Raw genomic sequence first — 21,841 nt, 5'->3', positions numbered from 1 at the left:
TTTTTTATTTTTTATTTTTATTTATTTATTTTTTATTCCTGAGGCATTTTTTTTTTTGTGACATGGCCAAGTGTAACTCACTTTACACCTGGTATTAATGTTATCTACACAATATGTGCATGAGAAAATAGAATTGTTATTGTTAGGTGTAAACGTATCCAAAACACACAGGCAGTGAGAATTCAAATCTGATTAGCCAGACCACAATTGGAGCTGTCCCCGTTGTGCGAGAAAATCAATTGCCCAAGTTGAAAAGTGACCAGACTCAGTAAAACAGTTTGAGGTTTACCTTAAAGAGACTTTTTCCTTGGCCCTTTCAAAGTACATCCAGTCCAAAGAGTGAAAACTTCTACAGCTTAGTGGTGATTTTTCCCAGTTTGTGATTAGAGGTGATTAGAGGGCTGTCACCACAATTTACTTGTTCATTGTTCAGTGGATAGTTCTTACTTCTCTGCATGTTGAGACCTTACCTTGGAGTATTTTGGATAATTGGAGGCAAGTGCCATTATCTTGAAAGCAAGGTAATGAGAGGTATTTCAGGTGTCGAGACCAGCGGGGTTTGTTAATATCTGGATTTTACTTTGAATTATGCAGACAAAAAGGAACCCTGTGATTGTCAGATGGTAAAGACTTACAGTATACTCTTATATTCTTAGCTGTAACTGTGGACCTGCTGGTTGAAAGGTTAAAAGATACATGTAACTCAGCGAAGGAGTGAGGGAAATAGAAAGAAAAATAGTTGCAAATGTGGATCATTTGAAACGGTATATTTCCTAGAGATAATGCCAATTACCGTTGACTGATGTATGAAGAGCTTACACACTTATCATCTGAGCTGACAAAGATGATACCAGTCCTCTTCTCAGATAAATAATTGTGTCAGGCAGTCAAAAAGTCAGTGTTTTGTCTCGCTGCATTTTCTACTTTAATGACTGAAACAGATAATAACCACAGCCACGTTCCGCAGAATGCTAATCACACACATTTCTGCAAGTTGATGCTTAATTGATCCCACCACTCACTGCAGGTTTATTCACAAAGGCATGCTTCTATTAATAACTGAGGAGATGGGAAATTGCAATCCATTCAGCTGTCTTAACGACTATTGATGGACACTCACGCTAGACTTTCAGCTCAGCCCAAAGGGAGGGAAATAGCTGATCCTGTCCTCGGCTTCCTCTGCCGTCTGACTGTAGCAGCTTTGTCCTGGTAACAGCTCTTTAAAGACGGCTCTCCAGGTAATGAATGGCATGACAAGCTCCCCATTAATGCTGTCTGGTCCCTCGTGAGAGACGAATGTGTTTCCTCTTGAGGCGAGGAGAGCTGCTTTTTAGCTGCTGTGCAATGTCACTGAGATAACATTAAATCCTTTTGTCAAAGTGGTGTCAACTTGTGAGCTGGGTTAGCTTAGCAACCTGTTGTCACGGGTTGAAAACGAATCCCAGAGATAGAATAACACTGCGCAGTGATTGCTGACTGAACCAGCTGAAAACATTGTTGGTCTTTAAGTTGTATTCTGCACTGATTCAATCAGTTTTGTATAAACAGGATCTATATTTATTCTGGCCTTATGAGACGCACTAGTGTGTGTGTAGGCTGGTAATGTGGTGAGATGCATATTCTGATCAACACTGAAGTAAGTGGTTTTCCTTTCACAGTGACAACAAATTTCACCTTACAGCAGTCAGTGAGTGTCATGCTCAGTCTTAAAAAGTGTTTTGCTTTTCCTTTTTTCTTCTTTTTTTCATCGAAGCTGGAGAAAGAAAGAAAATTTCTCCTCTTGTGTTTCCAAGAAGTTACACTTGGGAGGATGGGAAATGTACCAGCGAGCAAAGAAACAGTTAAGCTGCTTTAAAACATGTTCGGCATAGCGTAGAATCATTTATGCAAGATTCCTGGACTAGAACATCGTAATGAAGCTGCCTGTGTGGGTGGTTTTAACATTGTTGCTTGTGCCAATTAAATTTTAGGAAATTTTCCTTCACTTAAATTGCTATTTGTCGTGGAAACATGTCTTGTTTAAATGGGCAGTTTATTTATTTATTTATTTATTGTTTGCTGTGGGTGACTCGTGAACACCCTTTGTCATGGAAGGTGTCATTCATTAGTTGTTATGGGGATAACGTGCATCTGCTAACCTCCCACCCTTGGAGGCGATAATTTGATTATTCATATGGAGCACTGAGGTGCCTGTGGTTGGGCTGAGTGCTGCTCGCTGTGAACAGATGTTGAGTCGTGAACTAGCAGTCCTCTGGCTTCAGCTCCACGTGGCTCCGAGCAGTGGCGTGTCGCCCTGCGCCGCTTGAACACGCGGCGACGTCCGCCGACAGGCTTCGCCGGGCAGCAGCGAAGCCACCGGCTCCATCTTATTTCCAGGCATGGAATTAAGAGGCAGGAGGAGACCAGGAGGAGGATACAATGCAATAACTAGACACACGAGCAGGGCAGGCAGGAAAATGTGCAAATGTGTCAGTGAGTGTGTGCGCTTACTCATATCATGTTGATCATATCCTTTGACACATTGCCACTCACATTTAATGATGTTTCTTTGACGTCAGCTCTGTGAATAATTACGTGTTCATGTTGTGTCATGCAGAAAAAATGGAAAAAAGACATATTGGTGATTTGGACTACAAAATTAATGTCCGGATTTCATAAGCCCCTGGATGCCGTCTTTTCTTGCCTTCTTTAATTCAACTAATAGTCGTAGAGCTGCAGGCTATTACGTTTGCAATCATTAAAAAGAGCAGAGAATCAACACTTGAAGAGGCTACAACGAATTCCTTGTTGGCATGTTTGCATGAAAAAAAAAAAACGTAATCAACAATCCAAATCGTTAATCAAATAATCAGTTAATCGGCCCAGCTCTTTCACTCTCCTCACCTTGGGAAATCAGCGGCTCCTAATCCTGATGCTGGTGTAGAGGGCTAAGAAGAAAATATTTCATCAGTGGTTACTAATAATTAGTGTAATAAGATGTGTACATGTACAGGGCATAGTCAGAGTGGTGCAATATCAATGACGTTAGCATATTACAAATCAGACTTTGGCTGACGTGTGTTATAAGGTGCTTTTATGTATTCGAGGGAAAAATTGCCCATAACATGCTGCTTTAAGAACAAAAAAATGCAAGGTAATTATGACTTGGATGTTGTAACATTCAAATGATTAACACGGGTAATTCTGAAGATTTGTGAAATCCGCTCAAGACAAGTTGCGGTCTCACTGGAAAAGGTGAATCATTTGTTTTTGCGCTGCACAACTGCCAGCCTTGAGCTCCAGCTTAATGCATTACATGCACTATTAATGCATTACAACCCCCTTTCAGTCGGAAAAGAATTCACAACAGGATGACATTTTTTTCTGCCTGTGTTTTTCCCGGTCAGGGGGTGAACTGAGGGACGAAGTGAAGAAGAACAAAGGAGTTAGATACAGCAGATATAAAATGTGCTTGAATTCCAGTAAATAAAAATGACTACCTCCAGATCCATACAGGCCCATGTAGCTGGAGCGTGAAAGGAATGATTAGTTAAAGGGGGAAATTGCATGTTCATTGGGTAAATGTAAAGCGACTATATTTTCTCCTGTGTGTGTTGGAGCAGTACTTCATATCATAAGCTCATTATATCTGAGCCATAAAGTGATTATGGGCTCCAGTGATGCATTGTTCTGCTGTTGACAGGATTAAAGATGACTTAAGAGTGAGAGAGAGAGAGAGTGAGAGAGAGGGGGAGAGAGAGCGTCACCTCGCTCTGGTCGAGTGTTTGCTTGCTTTGTGTAAACCAGAAGTCAAAGGGGCAGCGCACTTGACTGTTTGCCAGCTGCGTCACACCCTCCCTCCTCTCTCTCATACATCTATCAGTAGCCGGTCTGTCTATCCATCTAGATCTGTCGGCTTTGTTCTAAGGCGACGTGAAGTGTCATCACCTGGTGAACAATTGTTTCAAGGTTTTTCAGGAAATCCTTGAGGCAAGAAAGGAAGTAAATCTCTTGTCTGCATTGATTTGTATCTGTCAGCGTGTGCGCAGAATTCCAGTGGAGATATCATGCATGCAACAAGTGATATGACATCCACTAACGCTCAGGTCTCTAATTATTTGGATTTTTTTTCTCAGCGACTTATTAACAAGACAACATCGCTGAGTCCAGCTGCACTGTTTATTTGTGTGTGCGCCGACAGCTCTACCACAGAGCATGTGTCACATTTCTAACACGTTCACGCTCTCTTTCTGCAGAAGAAGACAGGAGTTGTGAAGTCGCAGGAGAAGAAGGAGCGGTGGAAGGAGAAAAAGGTGGCGAAGCGGCAGAAGAAGGAAGATGAGGAGGTGGAGGAGGAAGAGGAGAACGTCCAGCCGGTGGTGGATGCCCTGGAGAATGGCTTCCTTCATCACGCTCAGCGGGAGCAGGAGAGGATGAATGAGAGGCTGCTGAAGAAGACGTACTCCAAGAAGAACAAAATGGTCAGTGTCCGGCTCCGTGGCATTTTTGAATGTGTCAATATCTGACTGGATGGGAATTCAGTTCCAAAGGTTACATGTACATTGCATGGACTGTTGGTTTTACTATGTGTACATTTTGTTTACACTAAAAGAGAGGCCTGTGCTGGCGGTGGCAGTGATGGCAGCGTGTGAATCTACTTCTTTGTTGTGAAAAGCATTATTGCAAACTGTCGTCTTTTCCAAACAAGTAGAATGTATAGAAAAAGCTGAACTGAGCTGAGACTTGCAGACATGTCAGGTGCGACTTTGCTTATTCTTATCTTAGCAGGGACTTTGTACCTCAGTGTTAAGGTTGTCAAAGAGACTGCTTCACTTCCTGTGAGACACTTCAGTCCCCTATGAGAGGAGTATCACTCCACATACCAGTGTTTCAGCACTAGAGAAAATCATTTTCTTCAGCCTACTGGCTGTCGTGTGGAGTTCTTACCCATTTAGATCTGTCTAAAATTGACTTCATATTGCCCGAGTCATTTTGAAAAATGGTGCATGTCATTGTGTTTTTCAGCGTTTACTTGTTTTTCATCACTTTGAAATAGAAGCTTTTCACACAGCTCGCATTCCCCTGTATAGAGGTTGAGGTTGTCGCCACAAAAGCAGAGTGGCTTTTACAGAATCTTTTTATTTGTTAAAGGTTTTTTATTGTCCAGTAGTTAGTGATGTCTGTGGCTTTGTGGCTGGTCGTAAATGTGGGCACTGACCTTTGCATGTGACTTTATTTAGTGACATTTCAGATTGGAGTTGGTGTCACATTCTGAAGAATCATTTTCATTTTTGCATTTGCCTTCTCTTCAAGGAATATTTCTCACTAGATCTTCAGCTGAAAGTTCCTATGGTAGGGATTTTGTTATTGTCACGATGCTGTAGAGTAGAGCTAGAGATTATTTCTGATCCTGAATAACTAACCGGTGGATAGTTGGGTATTACTTGCTTATTTGCACATGTTATTGTTTAGTGGTGACGTTCAATTCTTAGTTTAGTATTTTTAAGGCACATCCAGGCAGTGACACTTCAGAAAAATAGGCCAGTCAGACACGGACCAGTAGAATTGGCCTTTAGAGCGTAGTGATCTGTGGATTTCACTCTCTGAAAGAAAAGTAGTAAGTTAGAAGTGTGGGAAAGTTAGTGTGAAACAGCGTTTGGTTCTCACTGCAGTGCATTGTATGTGACTTGTATATCCCGGTGAGCCATTTTTTACTAAAGCTGTTTGTATTTCCTGAAAAATTTTGTGGTGTGCTGTCTACAGGTGGGGTTACCCCGCCTTCCTACTCTTGTTTGCCTTTATGACTGCAGAAGAGCTTTTCGGTTTGTTTATGCAGATAGAGGACTGCCAGTATCCCCAGCTTCAAGCACACTGCTGCGCCCACAGGCTCCGAGTCTGTCCCACTGAGATAGCCCATCTATGTGTTAACAGTTTGTTTAAATGGGCGGATGTTTTTATGCTCCTGTCCGAAGCCAAGATCCACCATAGTGCTGTTGAGGATAAGAGGGGAAATGTAGTCAGGAAGCCAAACTAAATAATGAGGCTATGTAGCCCGCAGGCCTCCTCCACAGACAAAAATATCTCTCTTAGATAAGATTTCCTGAGGAAGTTAACATGGCTGAAAATGAGTTTGGCTGTGATATTTAGTTTGCTAAGAGGCAGTTAGAAATTATGTATTTAGCTGATGCTCTTATCCAGAGTGTAAGTGCAATACACTGCAATTACTGAAGCAGATCTACATTCCAGCCCAGATAGTAACTCCATAACGTCAGCAAACCACCGCTGTCATGTGAAAACCTTGTAGCTTCTGCTGGTTTATAGTGAATTCATCTAAAGTCTTACTACACTGACTCATAAAGAGATTTAGATAATACAGAGATAATAAAACAGCTCCAAGTAGAAACAAAGCCACATGACTTTATCCATCTAAAATCACGTGATGCTTGATCTTGACTGACCCTGTGGCGTAAATAAAGTATTAAAGATGCATCAACAGTCCCGTTATCTTCAGATTTTAGAGTATTTTGCTGCCAGAGCGCAAATCTGCCAAGACCCTTGCGCAACCCAACGCCCATAATGTCACAAATGTGCATACGCTTTGTTTATTTAAAGATGTAATCACGGAGGTAGTGAATCTGCCTACACTCTTCTGGAAATTGCAACAGTTGTGAGGTCAGCACACATAAAAGACTGTATATGTGAGAAATGTTCCGAAAACTACGGCTATGTGGGCTAGATGTGACAGCGGTGACATTCTCTCAGGCAGAAGCTATCTGAGTCAGTGAACCGCTGTAATGATTGTCACTTCAGCACCTTAGCAACCTAGACTTCTTTGGACATTTTAGACTGGAGAGGCACATTGATCTCATGCATTATTAAAGTCCCTTAAAAACACCTCGGTCCTGTGATCCGTGGATAACTGGAGATGTCTTTCTTCCCTCTTGGATTGATCTGTAAAATACTGCTGACTGCCTCTCACCCGGCGGTTCTCTATTGCTCTTACTTAACTTTTAAACATTCCAATCCCTTCCCTTTTTTTTTTTTTTCCTCAATTCAGTTCCTTTCTTTAATCTTAGTGTCTGGCTAATGCGTAGCTCAGCTGCCTCTGTGTCTAAGAACAAGCTGCTAAACTATCTTTCTAACCTGCCCTGGCTTCAGTTCTCATACATACTAAAGCTACAACTCCCAATTCCCACTTACATTATTACTGCTTTGAGTGCTGTCTATTATGCTGTGTTCACATGCTGAGGGAAACTCGCAATTGCAGTTGGAATCAGTGTGCGGATAAATGAGGCTCATGACACGATCGTGTTGCGTAGCTGATGCATTATAAATAACACTATGAAATCTGATGCAGCTCATCTGCACCTTGATAATAAGCATTTAGAGAGCTCTCTTTGTCTCAGTTATAAGTACAACTGCTGCTGGAGCAAGCCTGTTCCTTAAGACCACGACTCCCACTGCTTTTCTGTCCCATCTGCTTCCATAATATCATTTCTAAATTGTCCCCAATAGGAATAATTTGTGCATGTGTACCAAGCAAAGGCACTTTACACCACATCCCCGGGAAAATATTCAGCATCATGGCAGCATATGAACGATTTCATTGTTTTTCATTACCATCCATCCGTACAAATAGTTTAACATTTCCTCAGGTTATTGTGTTGGTTGTGATAGACCAAGTGCTTGCTCACTCTACATCTCTTTTGGTTTTAGGCTTTCTCCCTCTTTTCTGCACATTTCAGAAAATTGTTACTGGGTCTCCCAGAGTGGCGTACAATGATCGCGACGGCTGTAAAAGTTCAGCGTCATAGTGTCGTTTTATTTTTGTATGAATCTGCAATGACTGTTTAAGAGACATTGCTGGGGACGTAACGACTAAGAGCTCAGGAGAGAGCAATAGAAAGAGAAACCTGTTCTTACTTACTTTCCCCAATACCATGAGTGCATTTCCTTTTATTTATATGAGGGCGTGCTGTGAATCCTTTCATGCAACAAAACAGACCCAAAAAAGTTGGGTATGCATACATAAGCAGTGGAAAAAGGTCCGCTCAGAGTAGCCACCCAACGCTAAAGCAAGTGTTTATGGATAGTTGTGATTTTCATCACAATCAGATGTTGATTAGATGTGAGATACTTATTAACTGTTTGGGAAAATACTTCGGCAAGTCACATAAGTACGCACACATAAAGAGTCATCATATTGACATAATACAGCCGGAGCTATTTTACACCTTTTCTCCTTGTCCACCTTCACCATCCACATTTCTTTACTGGCTGCCTGTCTCTCTAGTCAGGGGACGTGTCCCGAGCGAATGTCAAACACGATCTGCAGGTGAGAAGATGTGTTGGTTTCCTCGAGGCATGCTGCGGTGCCAGAAGCTCACCGGAGGAAAGCTGCCGTGTCAGAGCAGCATCACCTCAAAGGGGCAGTTGGAGGGGTGACACTTGATCCAATTAGAAGACTTGTCAGGACCTCAGGAATGGTCTAGTGTGTGTTTGTGAGACACTGTGAATGGGAACAACGCCGTCTAAGGGCTACTTTCTTGTTCGCCTCTCAGTCATCCTCTGCCAGGAGCCACATTTGTAGCAGTCACATGCTGTTTAGAGATGTTTTGAAGGCCATTCTTTGGATTGGATAACACAATCACAGTTTCCTTTTATTTTTGGCAAAGCAAATCAAGAAACTCACCACTTAGATTCATGCTGACAAAAATACTTTTAATAACCCTTTAAAGGAACCGCCACTATCAGCTACCTTCCTTATCCGCTAAACCTTTATTGCACCGCCAAGGGCACAATATGTTAGCTTCTTTAATCTACCTGCTTCACACTAAGTGTAGTATGATCACACTTATGTATTTTCATCGAGGCTAATATCCACAGAGGTGTCAAGTAACGAAGTACAAATACTTCGTTACTGTACTTAAGTAGATTTTTCAGGTATCTGTACTTTACTTGACTATTTCTTTTTCTGACGACTTTTTACTTTTACTCCCTACATTTCTACACAAATATCTGTACTTTCTACTCCTTACATTTGAAAAACAAGCTCGTTACTTTTTTAACCTCCACGTAAAAGGCGAGAAGGAAAGTCGACGATGCGCTTCCTGTGTTCTTCTTCTACTGTTTTGAACAGGCAGCCTGTTGGTTAGTTTGAGCTCTGCTGCCACCTAGTGACTGGAGGCGTGTTTATCGTTCCAGCGTCAATAAAGACAGTAATACTGAAAGTCCACCTGACCCCACTATTTGAGAACTACTGGTCTAATGTGAAACAAACAAATTCAGGTATGGTGTGGTTTCTGTTGCTATCATTAGCTTTTTGAGGATTTTTTGGAAGCTAGTTTACAACATTAGCAATGCTATGGAAACACACCTTTAATAGTTTATAGCTAACACTAGCTAGCGGTTTAAAAACAACAACCCAATAACCCTCAATTTATTATTAAAAATTATTCAGATGTTCATGCAGGACATCTGGTCAATTCAGTCTAGATTATTCTGCTAGAACTTTTTCATTTTGCAAAATTAACGGATGAATTGTTTCATTAATGGCAAAATCATTTTTACTTTTTACTTAAGTACATTTCAGAGCCTGTACTTTCTTACTTTTACTTGAGTAAAGGAGTTGAATCAGTACTTTTACTTTTACCAGAGTATTTCTTTACACAAGTATCCGTACTTTTACTTAAGTACAGAATGTGAATACTTTTGACACCTCTGAATATCCATGAACACTTGACCTGTGTTATTTTTTATCTGTCGTTCTCTGCTGTAAGTGAGCAGAGAAGCAGCTTGCTGGATACCCAGCTACACGGCTTTGACCTTCAGTATTCTTTGAACGGGGGGTGGCAGGGTGGGGGGTCATGAATAACACATAATGCTGACTTGTTCAGGCAACTCGCTGATAGCCACGCACAAGCTCACATGCACATCACAAATGCCTGTCTATTTGTGCAGTGATTTACTTAGTGCTCCACACACCCTGCTAACAATGTCATTTAAGAAAGCATCTCTGGACACTCTATTAATAGTTGGCGCCCTCCACCCGCCCAGTCAACCTTTCACTATCTGGCCTGTGGACATGAAGCCAGCATCCTGCATGCGCTGTCATACTGTAGCTGCTTCAGGATTACTTCCCCAGTCTGATATCTAGGTGTGTTTATAAGCAGTAAGCCAGCTGGAGACAGATCAGATTAGCTGGGGCATTAACGGTGCACTGGAGCATAGTTCAGGGGCAGCCTGAGAGAAGCAAGAGCACCGCTGCCCATCGGCAGTGGTGCGGCGGTAATGGGCGGGCGATCAGGATGACTGATAACGGTAGCCTGGTTGTTATCGGGGGAGCAGCGACCCTGAGCGGTTGCCGCTCGGCTCAGGAGACGCCTGGCAGACAATATCTCTCTGGGCTAACCCTGCTTCCAGCGCATTTAAACTGCAGATCAAGGTGAATCCTCTCCAACTGAGTCAACATGTGAAAGTCACTGACCTGCAGTATATTATTGTTGACAGTTTTCATGTCGAAAAGCTTCATTTTGTCTAGAGTGAAAGCAGAGGCTGTGCACATCAGAGGAACTTGACAGTAGCACAGTTTTCCATTGTAAGGAACATTGTTTTGCATAATATTTATCACCACTTATTCTCAGGATGCTGTTTGTTCACTTTACTAGAATCTGCTTACAAAGCTGATCGAGGAACTGTTTCACTTTTTAATGAGATCAGCACTGAAATGTGAAATCCTTGCTGTAATTATGTGGCTGGAAAGCTTGTAAGTGGGAACATGATAGAGAAGGTCTCTAATCCTGTTGCTCAGGTTAACGCTGCAATTTAACAAAGAGCATTATTAGATGAGTGGATAATGAGGTGTGCTGCAGAGGTGTCTGCAGGCGCGTTGCATGGCGCAGTACGCGCGCGCGCATGCGTGCGTGCTGAGGAGTACGGAGACGGGAGGAGGACTGTGACTCGTAACAGACCTTGACAGATGAATTAGTTAGATGCTTGTAACATGAACATGTACGCATGATCACACAGCGGATAATTGCCTGGAGCACGTCACACACCTGTACCAGAGAGCGGTAAATGAAGAGTTTAATTCAGTCATTAGACATAAGATTGTTTAAAAAAATAATGCACACAGACTGATGAACTGATGTCAATTAAAGAAAAAATCCTCTGGGATCTGAGCTGCTTTGCCTCTTGATCGAAATACATTTTGTATTTCAAAATGGGCTTTCTTGAATCAAAATATAGTTCCTAGCGACTGATAATGGAGATAATGGTGTAGGGTATATTATACTAAGCACTCTGAAACCCACAGAAATGAAAAGTGGGTTACATAAGCTATGACAATATATACTATGGACTTTGACTCGAGTAGGTTAATTGCTCTTTTTTAAACATTTTAATCTTTTTCTATTATTAAGGGATTATACAGCATGTTCTGCAGCCCTTTTCCACACACACATATAAAGTATAGTTAATCATCCCCAGCTGGACTCCTCAATAGCAGTGGTTGATAAAATGAACAGTATGAATTTTTTCCTACAGACCTACTTCCCTGCTGTACCAGGAGTTTGAACCTGTCACTTTATCCAGACTACATTTGCAGAATCACGTTTTTTTTTCCAGTGTGAATCTTCACTTAAATCTGAAATATGAAACTAGTTGGGAACGCTCAAGATTTGTGATTCTTGGCTTTAATTCAAGTCAAAAACAAATTCAATTTGCTGACTTTACGGCACAGTATACACCACGGTAGGATGGAAATTAAATAAATCAGAAAGTCACCTGTTCCCAGTAGGAATAATAAATTAATTCATTTGAACAGACATAAAGTGTTTAGTGGAGAGCCAGCATAATAAATGTGCTGTAATTGCTCTAATAAAACTGCTCTGTTGATTAGATTAAATGTGTTGTGAAATACACTTAAAGGTGGCACAGCATTTTTTTTATCAGGTCATTTAAATTCGAATGACTCTGATCACTGATCATGGTAAATAATATAGTTTAGTTAAGACTCTCTAAGTAATCAGTCAAAATTTAAATGTATGTATTTTATATAATGAAATCCTGTGGGTAAAACTGGCACACGTCCGACCTTTGGTAAAAAGGTCAGTGAACTTGTAATTCTCCCTTCCCTGAAATGATTTTCCTGAATGAATAAGTGTCTCAGAGTGCGTACCTTTCCCTGTGTACGTTTTCAAGTTTCCTAAATGCCATCTATTTTTGCTCAGCAGACGCCTGACCGCAGTGGATTTAGTGAGAGGAGCCAAACTCGTCCCCATGGGTTTCCACTCGGGCTGGCCTGTGTTGACTTTGCCCGGGATGCCAGGGGAAGGCTGGGAAAGGATGAGGGAACAGTCCCATCGGTGTTGAAACAGAGGTTGGGGGGGGGGTGGGCGTGGAAAGATTTAATGCCTGCTGCTCCAATCCCAGGGGGTGGTTTGCAGCTGAACTGGGTCCCGGTCCGAACCGGGCCCAGATGGTTGAATTTCAGTAAAACCCAGAAGTGGCAAACATTCCTGTTATGACTGGTCTGTCAACATGGATATAACGTACATGGAGGAATGTGGCTGTGATCAGTGTGGCCCACAGGAGCAATCTCAACAAACCAGAATTCATCAGTTAGTTGAACTGCTACCTCCAGGAACATTTAGCCCTCTCAGGATATGTCACCCTTCCACTCTACAAGGCTGTAGAGGCAGCCTCCCAACACCTTGAAGGAGATAGAGGAGCAGAGAGGGGAAGATAGATAGAAAAACAGAGGGAGACTTAAATAGAAGTGGAAATAAAGGAAGGTGAATGACAAGGAACGGCCAAACCCAGACAACCTCTGCGCCCGCTGTGCTTAGCCAGGTGAATATTGCATGGGACAGTGCACAGTGATTAATGCGAGGCCATGTAAGGTGCTTGGCCGGGTTGCTGCATTGTACGTTCGCACACACACACGCACATCCCATCACTTTTAACAAGTCATAGTCATTGAGATACAGCAGGGCTGCTTCAGAGCAACCACTCTGGGGACAATTAGGCCTGGGAACATTAAATTAGCAGGGATCTAAAGTCATGCTCTGTTGGAGCTGGGGCTACTGCATGCTGGGATGGACTAGGTAACAGAGCAGAGGCAAGGAGCAGCTCATCCTGGATATACAGTGTTCTTTCTGGTATTGCTGTGCGGGGTAAGAGCGTTACTTTAGGGCAGTGGCTGATGTTGCATTATTTTTTTCAGTGCATTCATTAGGTTTTGTACTCAGGAGGCAGGTGTTAGCCGTAATAAATTTGTCAGGGTATTATTTCTCTGCGCGTTGCTGGCTGGCTAGTTGTGATTACTTTCTTTTTTTATGTAATTTATTAAAGTGGGACCTCCCAGGCTACATCTTATTGCAGTTTTGAATCTACAGGAGACTCTGTAGCTATAGCAACAGATGTATTGCTCCTCGTAGATGTTTAACTAGAGCAGACAGCAGGGAGAGACACTTTATTACACCTCGTGCTTTATGATTTACTGTATCATTGTGGTTTAAATTACCGTAATGTTTAGGGAGCAGTTCAGAAATTTACGATCCTGGAGCTGCAAGTCACGCGAGGTCATATTTATTGTGAAATGCTTCTGTCAAACAGGCTTATCGCAACGGTCTTGTAGAGTTGTAAACACGTAGGAAGACTGCAAACTGTACCAGACCAGCTGTGTGTTTGTCTGTAAGGATGTGTGCATGTGCAGTTTACGTGATCGCTTACAACTAAAAAGTCGTCTAAATCGTCCTCTTACTTGAGCTGTCACAGGAAGCACACTGTCGCTTTGAACCTGTGTTGCTCTAACAGACACTGAACACCTAGGTTCAAGAGAACTAAGTGTGAGAAATGAGGTCGCTCAGCCCAGATTCTCAGATTGTGCCGGCTTTCATGTCATTCCTGGCCAATATGTAGAAGCCACCCAATAGTACTCTTTTAGCTGATGTGAATAAAAACAAGACATCTGATTGGAAATGTCGCCCACTTATGGTAGGATTAATGTTTGTGCATCTTTATTTTACATTTTAATACATATGCGAGAGCTTTAGCTCCTGAGCTCTGTGCTGTTGAGTTGTTTTTTAAAAGAGACCATTACAGAGTGCGGTGGATGATCATTTTTCCTTGGATATGTTTTTGATAAATGTTCTCTAGGTGGCACTCTTTTCCTCATATGCTCATCCATCATGATGCTTCCTACTGTATGTATCACAAAAAGTGTACACGTCTGTAATATTGACGGGGCAGCAGGTTTCTGCAAATGTGATAACTGCACTGAGGTGTAAAAAGATGTGGAAAATCACAAAGTGGATTTGTGAGTGAGTCAGAACTTGCCAAGAAAAAAAAAAAAGTCAGGGGATTTCTTGTATGTGTTTGACTTTACAATAACTACTTTACGTAAGCAAAATAATAGCCTCCGTGTAAAATAGTGGTTTTAGCCTTCAAAATCACATGTTAGTTAAACCTTGGCAGCAGCACTGTAACTCAGCGCTGTCAGGGGGTCAGGTTTCCTGACCAACGCTGACCGGAGGCTGGCAGCCGCCTTGTGTGCGGTGCCGTGTTACATGGGAAGCTTTACGGACGGAGGGATCTGGTGTTCGTAGGAGAGAATGGAAATGGGTGGCAGTCCTGAGCTTGCTGAAAAGCCAAAGGTTTCTGTAGTCAAGAGAGGTCTTTTGTTCGGAGGCGTGTGTGTTTTGACAAGTCTGAGAGGGGGGAAGACAATGGAGAGGCGATGCTGTATCCTGATGCGTTCCTGAAGTAGGGTCCTGCACTCCACTCATATTGTTCTCCTTTGTGAAACGCTTCACTCTCTCCTTGTCACAGTCGTATCAGTTAGCTTTAGTTAATTAGCGCTTCAATTAGCTCCTATTTAATTAGATCCCATTTAATTGTTGCTTGGCTTGAAGAATGCGTTCTTCCATGTCTATTCCAATGAGTAGTGCATCTCATTCATCTTTTACCGTCTGTGTGTGTTCTCATGATGCATACAGCGATGTATCTCTGTGCTTTAAAGTGTGTGGGCCTGTGCACAGTATTTGTACACTACTGTGTGTGTGCGCCCCTGCTTCGCTGTGATGAAGCGCTTGCCTGCTTGGCAGCATCTGAACATTTAAGTGTCCAAGTGTCATCTTTACCACTTTAGTCCATTAGGTCACTACATAAATGGGATCTGCTGAGACCCCTGCCCCTGTTTTCATAGCCTTGTGGCTAACTCAGATGGCTGGACATTAACTCAGACGGATTAAATGGGATTAGTCTTGTCACTGAGACAGATGTGATCTTTGCTGCCGCAGCTTTCCCTTTTCTAGCTGCTCAGTTTTGCCGTGATACAACACTGACCCCTGCTGAATTAGACAGTCATTGCACCCACAGCTATGAGAAGGTGGTGACGATGCTGCGTTAACCCTTTAGATGATTGCATTGCATCGTCCATTGGGGGTCACTGTTCCCATTTGAAAAGGAAGGTAGGAAGCCTCCCGTCTTCCTTTCTGCCATTTTGACTGCCTAATTTACAGCATATCGGGGATTGCAATGCCGAGCCCAGGCGGTGGGTCCTTTGCAGGTTCCATCACTGTTTCCTGCAGTGCCTTGTAATGTCGGCTTAATGTGGTTTCAAAATATTGCCATGAAAACAGTGTCGTCAGAGATAATGAAATGCCACTAGAACACCGAGGCGCATGTGTGGGTTATATATGCCGGCGCTGTCCCTCATTAAAACAGCAAGCAGCACTGCTACATAAGGTCAAATGTATCCATATCTGTCAGAAATCTCTTTGCGTCAAGCGTGTCCTATAATTAGCATAATGGCAATGTATGAAGCGTTGCTTGAGCAGGATGTATTGAACAATGTTTACACTCAGAATGAGGCTTGGGATGTTTTAATGGGTTGTGATTTAGGGTATATTGTTCCGACTTATGTGCCTTCAAGCGGGCAGCATGTGTTTTGTTCCTTTTTTCCTCTTTTAAAGGCCATTCACACAGTAGCAATTGAACCAAGGGCTATAATTGTGTTTTCATGTACTATAGATCCTGTCATTAGGCCCCTGGGTCTGCAGGCAGTTATATGATGACAGCTGACAAGGGGGCGCGGCTCCTCTGAGGAAGAAGGGGAGGTAGTGGGGTTGGGGGGGACCACACGCACAAAAGCCACAATTACTTCCTGGACGGTCCCCAGAGCTCAGTGGTTGAAGTGTGTATGTAAAATGATGTGGGAGAGGCCATTTGCAAAACAAAGAAAGGGGAGGTGAGGGGGGTGAGAATGATTGCTTTTGCACGATAGTGCATGTATACCCTGAGGCGGGGGTTTTGAAGTGGTAGACTAGGGGTTGACACACCTCCTAGCAGTCCTGGAGGAGCGGGAACCTGGGGGTGTGGCTCTTGCGGTTGACCCCCTCGGAGGGAAGAGGGTCAGGGTTTGTCCCCTGGGCCCTGAGGGGAGGAGATTGTCCATGTAGAACTCTTGATAAGTCATGTGGCGTGTCCAGCATGTTTAGCCTAAAGTCACAGATTAAGAGGGGCACAAATATTGTTTTCCTACTTATTTTCAGATTCAGAATTTAGTGTCTCTTAAGATACCGAGAAAATGAAATGATTAAATTAGGGGCATTATCTGTTATGGTTTAGTGTGTGGTGTTCATTTTTCAAAGGCTAGATTATTCATTCTAAAATGAAGCTTTTCTTTGTTAGACCTCCCTTCAAAGCCCCATGACACAGAATTCAACCGAAATGCCTTTCAGAATGATTTAAGGCATTTTCACGTTATTAGACATCACAGATTCAGAGAGTAACACATAGCATGTGATTGTAGTCAAAGGTCAGACTCAGCCTGTGACTCTGAACTGTATAAATAACAACATCACCAATTAGCAGCGCGTCCATGCAATACTGATTGGATAATATCTGTGTGGTGCAGCGAGCCGTGAGAATGTTATGCAGGGTCACAAAGGTAAATTATCCCGGTCGCTCTCAGTTTAATTAATGACCTGGTAGTGGTAGTATAATTGCTCTTTAAAGTGGTGTCCCCTCTGACACTGATGTAGAGCAGCGCCGTGCGTAGCAGTCTAGCTTCAAATGCCCAGGTCAACTCCCACAGGTCTCATCTTCGCCAGCCCTCCCCCAAAACCACCAAACGCCGACCTCCATCACTGCCGCAGCCACACAGGGATGGATATGACTTGTACTGGTGCGCATGAAATATTCAACAGCAATTTCCTCCACGTTTGAAATAATACCTTGAAATGTTAATGCGCTCCCACTGCTTGTTTTAAGTGGAAGGCATCCCGAGGTGCCTGTGTTTGGACCGTGCCGGTGCAGGGGGCTCCGCGCTTAAACTGCTGTTGGTGTGAAAGTAATACGCTGCACTGGAGAATTGCCACAGCCAGCCACTTGGGTCAAGAGGAGAATGCTATTCTTAGTGCTAGTTGCTCCACCCCCTCGACACTTGTAGACAGACAAGCTCAAAAGATTACTTGCACATGTACGACACACAATGCTACCGCATAGGTACAGATGTGGATGCACACGCGTAGACAAGTAAACATGAACGCTGCATATACACACACACACACACACACACACACAAGTCACCTATGACATTGATTTTCATTAGATTCACAGTGGTTGGCATGTTGACAGATTCAGCAGCATCCGTGGGTTCTAAATGTGTCTATTACCAGAGGATTACACAAGCCCAGGGTTTATACAGTGACAGGCCATGATCTGATATCTGCCGCCATTAGCCTGGCCTCACCCACTAGGTGCCTCTTCAACCTGATCCTGCCACAGACATTGTGATGTTATCGGTCTCGGTGATGCCTCCATCAACTGATACACCCCGTGGATTAGGAAGCGACTTGCCACCGGCTGTTCTGTGGTAAGGAAGCATCGCAGTGTGTCTGCAGAAGCTGCCACGGCTCACGGGATATTAATTCTGTGAGCTAAAAAAAAATAAAAGTTTTGCATGTTAGGCATATTCAGGTTGTTTTCTCTTTAGTCGTCAGCTAGAAGCACACATAAAAATACACGAACATACACCCGGGTTAGGGTTTTCTTTCTGCTCACAGTCGGTTGCAGTGAGTCTCGTGGGGGGGGGGGGACCTCAGACCTGACAGCATGGCATTAAATATTGGTGGCGTTTTACGGCAGGTTTGTAACATGGTTATTCCAGTCACTGGACTCGCCTTTCAGGTGGGTGTCTGTTTCATCTGCAGAGCTTTGGCTTGACAAAGCTGGGGCAAAAGGATATAGCTTGAAAGAGGTCAAACTGCCTGTCAGCCATGGCCAGTGAAATGTACACGTGCTCACAGAGACACTGTGGAAATGTTAGAATGATTTGAGACATCACTTTCCATACTTTCCCTTACAGGTAAGATATTTGCATCTCTGTATACAGAGAGATGACACATGGGACATGAGCGTCAGACTGTTGTTTACATTAACCCACATGCTGCAGACAAGCAGAAGCACATGCCACATACTGTATGTACCACAGAGGATATAGAGGAAGTTAGCAGAGTACCATCTCTCCAAGTAAGACGCAATCTAAAACTGCTGCATAACAAATTACTACAATTTAAACAACCGAACATTGTCATTTATGGCTGTAGTTTGTCATGCGTATTTTTTGTCCACTCTTATCAATTAAGTTGACACAAAAAAACAGTGGCTCTCTTTAATGCCACATTGTTGGTGTGTGATGATCCATTTTACTGCAGGAAAGTGCATACAATACAAAATACAATAGACACCTGTTATTCCTGTTAAGGGTGGCGGGGTCTGCTGGAGCCTATCCCAGCTGTCATCGGGCGAGAGGCGGGATACACCCTAGACACTCACACTCACACCCATGGCCAATTTTAGAATCACCAATCAACCTAATGAGCATGTCTTTGGACGGTAGAAGGAAGCCGGAGTACCTGGAGAGAACCCACGCAGACACAGGGAGAACATGCAAACTCCACACAGAAAGGCCCAGTCGGCCCCTGGTTTCGAACCCGGGAACATTCTCACTGTGAGGCATCAGTGCTAACCAACTCACCACTGTGCCGCCCACAATAGACACCATTTTTTAAAAACCTATGTCCAGTGCAGAATCATAGTACATACTATATGACACAAACTGACTCTTGTCTGTAACTGTGCTACTGTTGGCCATAAACAGACAGTGTTTATCCTTCATTTCATCAAATGTCCTGTAGAGTTGAACTGTGAGTAACCTGTACCAATATTAAATCTTTGAGTCTTGAGTCATAATGGTTTTATAGGGAGTAACATGCACACCATATCTAAGGCAGTTACTTATCCTTGTTGTAAACTGTATTTAACACTAGCTGCTGCTGCTGCTGCTGCTGCTGCTGCCGCTGAAAACAAACAGAAGGACTGGATGTCCACAAATAGACGCACACATCGTAAATTATTTTACCACTAGAATGTATTGAGTAGTGTTGCACATATAGTTCATCACATAGTTATATATTTTCCTGGACATTAAGAGCACAGGTGTTACCGTCTGTGCTGCACAGTCTCCCTTGGACCAAGAAAAAAGTAGTCATTTTATGTTGATCATCTTAGAGAATGGGGAAGAATCCGGGCTGGGTCACGTCTCGAGTTGTTTTTTCCGGCCCTAGCACTGCCACCTTTAGCCTATATCACCGGTTTCTCAATTAACACCAACAATGGATCAAGCGGTGGCAGCACAGGAAGGGGCAGCTGGGATATTAGCTATTCAACAAGGATCATTTGCATGTCTTGCCACATGACAACCCCGCCGACATGCCTGGCCTTTGGGTGGCGCAGAGGGGTTTGTCGCAGCAAATGACAGTGACCTCCCTATCGCCCCCCCTCCCCTCCTTCCACCTCCTGGTGGAATTGATTAGGCATAATTGGAGAGAGTCAGAAGCTGAGGCAAGTGGCGCTAAATAAATTTGGGTAGTGTTAATTGCAGATTCCACACTGTCTCTGTGTGGCAGTGTGAGGGGTAGAGAAACACTTAGCCACTGGCTGACAATGGAGGATTAATTGGTCTCCTCCAATGAACATAATTAGACTGATTGTTGGGAGAGATAAAGCAAAGGTTTTATGAGTGCAGCAGCACAGCCAGTGCTGAGAATATCATTCCTCCTCCGTCTGCTTTCCAATTCCCCATCTGTGGCATAGTCCCCTGTACAAAGTTAATGCTCCTTATTCCTCTTTTAGCTGTAAGGGAGTTCAAATCCCTGCACACAGGGTAGGAGTAGATCACAGGTTCACAGTTACTGAACCTTACAGTGATAACATCTCTTTAGGGGAATAGTCCAATCTTCACTTCCAGCTACAGTGCAGCCCATGTATCCATGGTCTTTGATTACATCAGTTACTGAGCCTGTATTGGTCATAAATACAAAGAGCAAGGAAATCTTCTGCCTGATGGGGGAGCTACCATGCATCTAGATGATGAGAGGGATTCTTGTCAGGCATCCAGACCATGCGAATCCAATTGTAGCTGGGGTTCATTCCTGCTCCAAGTGGAAATGATTTGGGAGCCCCAGAGCATTACTCAGGCTTGGCCAAGACGACCGGCAGCAACAACAGCAGTGACTTGTAGGACTCGGGGCCCAGAAACTAACTGAGCTGGGCTGCAAAGAGCCCTGACAGAGCCCTCTTGGATGGTGCCCAGGTCTCAAACAGCGTGGCCTCCACTGACTGCTTCAAAGGGTAGGACGGAGAGGGAAGAACAATGCGTTTGACAAGATTAATCAGTAGAGGTTAACCACAAATGGCTGCATGCTAGCCATGGATATGACATGAGAGGATAAAGTGAAGAACAGCAAATGTTGGAATCAAAGACGATGTCAGAGGCTTTTCAGAATTTATGACTCTCACTCTACAGGATCATGGATTGACAAGGCAGGTGTTGAATTTCCTTGAGGAAAAAAAAAGATTAAAGATGGTCTTGAAAGTGAAAGGCGGTCTGAAATTCCATGATTAATTGACTAATATTCAAAACGTATGCTCACTGTTTGAGGTGAAGTATGTACAGTTAAGACCCCATTCAAAAATGTGTGATATAATTGTTTATATATAGGGTTCTTTGAGTTATGTGACAAGTATTAATTTCACCCACTGCCATATTTAATGTATTGAATTAGACAACATGTTTGGTATTTTGATTCTGCCTTTTCTTTTAACTATATGTCTTATAGAGTTCAATATCCACTTAATCATCATTGATTTATCCATCATTCCTTCTGGCTAATGCAGTCTATCACTGCTCGAGCTTGATGTTAAATCTAATTAATAAGTTCATATCTTTTTATGGCAATATCCATCATTTGTCCTCTCTGTTTCTATAAGTAATGCATCTATCCTCCCTTTTCGGCCCAAGAGGTAAGGCAGCACAATGAAAACCGACCTTACTTGTTAAAAACATCCCCTGAAATCTTCAAATAACTGGAAACATCTGCACAAATGTTGTTTCCATGGACACCTGTCATGTTTCTGCCTAGCTCTATATGAGAAAACAATGTCGGGTTTCTGACCTGTACCAAAGACTAAAAAAGTCAGCAAGCTTTCCTGACTGACAAGCAGGCAGCCTGGGGGGTTGGCTGAGCTGAGCAGGGCTGCCGAGGGCTGGGGGTTGAAGACCTTGACTCCTGCACCCGTGGTGTGATGGAGAGACTTGGCCTTCCAGCGATAAAGAGACGGAGGCTTCTGCTCAAAGCCGAGGTACCTCAGGGAGACATTTGATGCATGATGGGTGGAATAAAATAAAATAAAATGGGATCAACCCTAGCAACAGCAGTTATTGGTGGAGGGGAGGTGGTTGCTGTAGCCCTCTGGCAACACTCAACCTAAGGCTAGCTTTGCCTTCTATCTT

At 43.2% G+C, this 21,841-nt stretch overlaps 1 protein-coding gene across 6 annotated transcripts in view; it reads left to right on the top strand.

Moving 5' to 3' along the window:
• Window positions 1-21,841, top strand: part of fbrsl1 (fibrosin-like 1) — a 272,207-nt gene that overhangs the window by 76,378 nt on the left and 173,988 nt on the right. For all 6 annotated transcript variants that reach the window (XM_084551096.1, XM_084551095.1, XM_084551099.1 and 3 more), the window contains exon 2: window positions 4,236-4,460. In XM_084551096.1, the coding sequence (XP_084407222.1) occupies window positions 4,236-4,460 (225 nt within the window). The remainder of the gene's footprint in view (window positions 1-4,235; window positions 4,461-21,841) is intronic.

Source organism: Chelon labrosus, assembly GCF_963514085.1.
Source record: "Chelon labrosus genome assembly, chromosome: 9".
NCBI lineage: Eukaryota > Metazoa > Chordata > Actinopteri > Mugiliformes > Mugilidae > Chelon > Chelon labrosus.
Note: the sequence above shows the minus strand (reverse complement) of the source record. Positions and strands in the feature narration are given on the sequence as shown.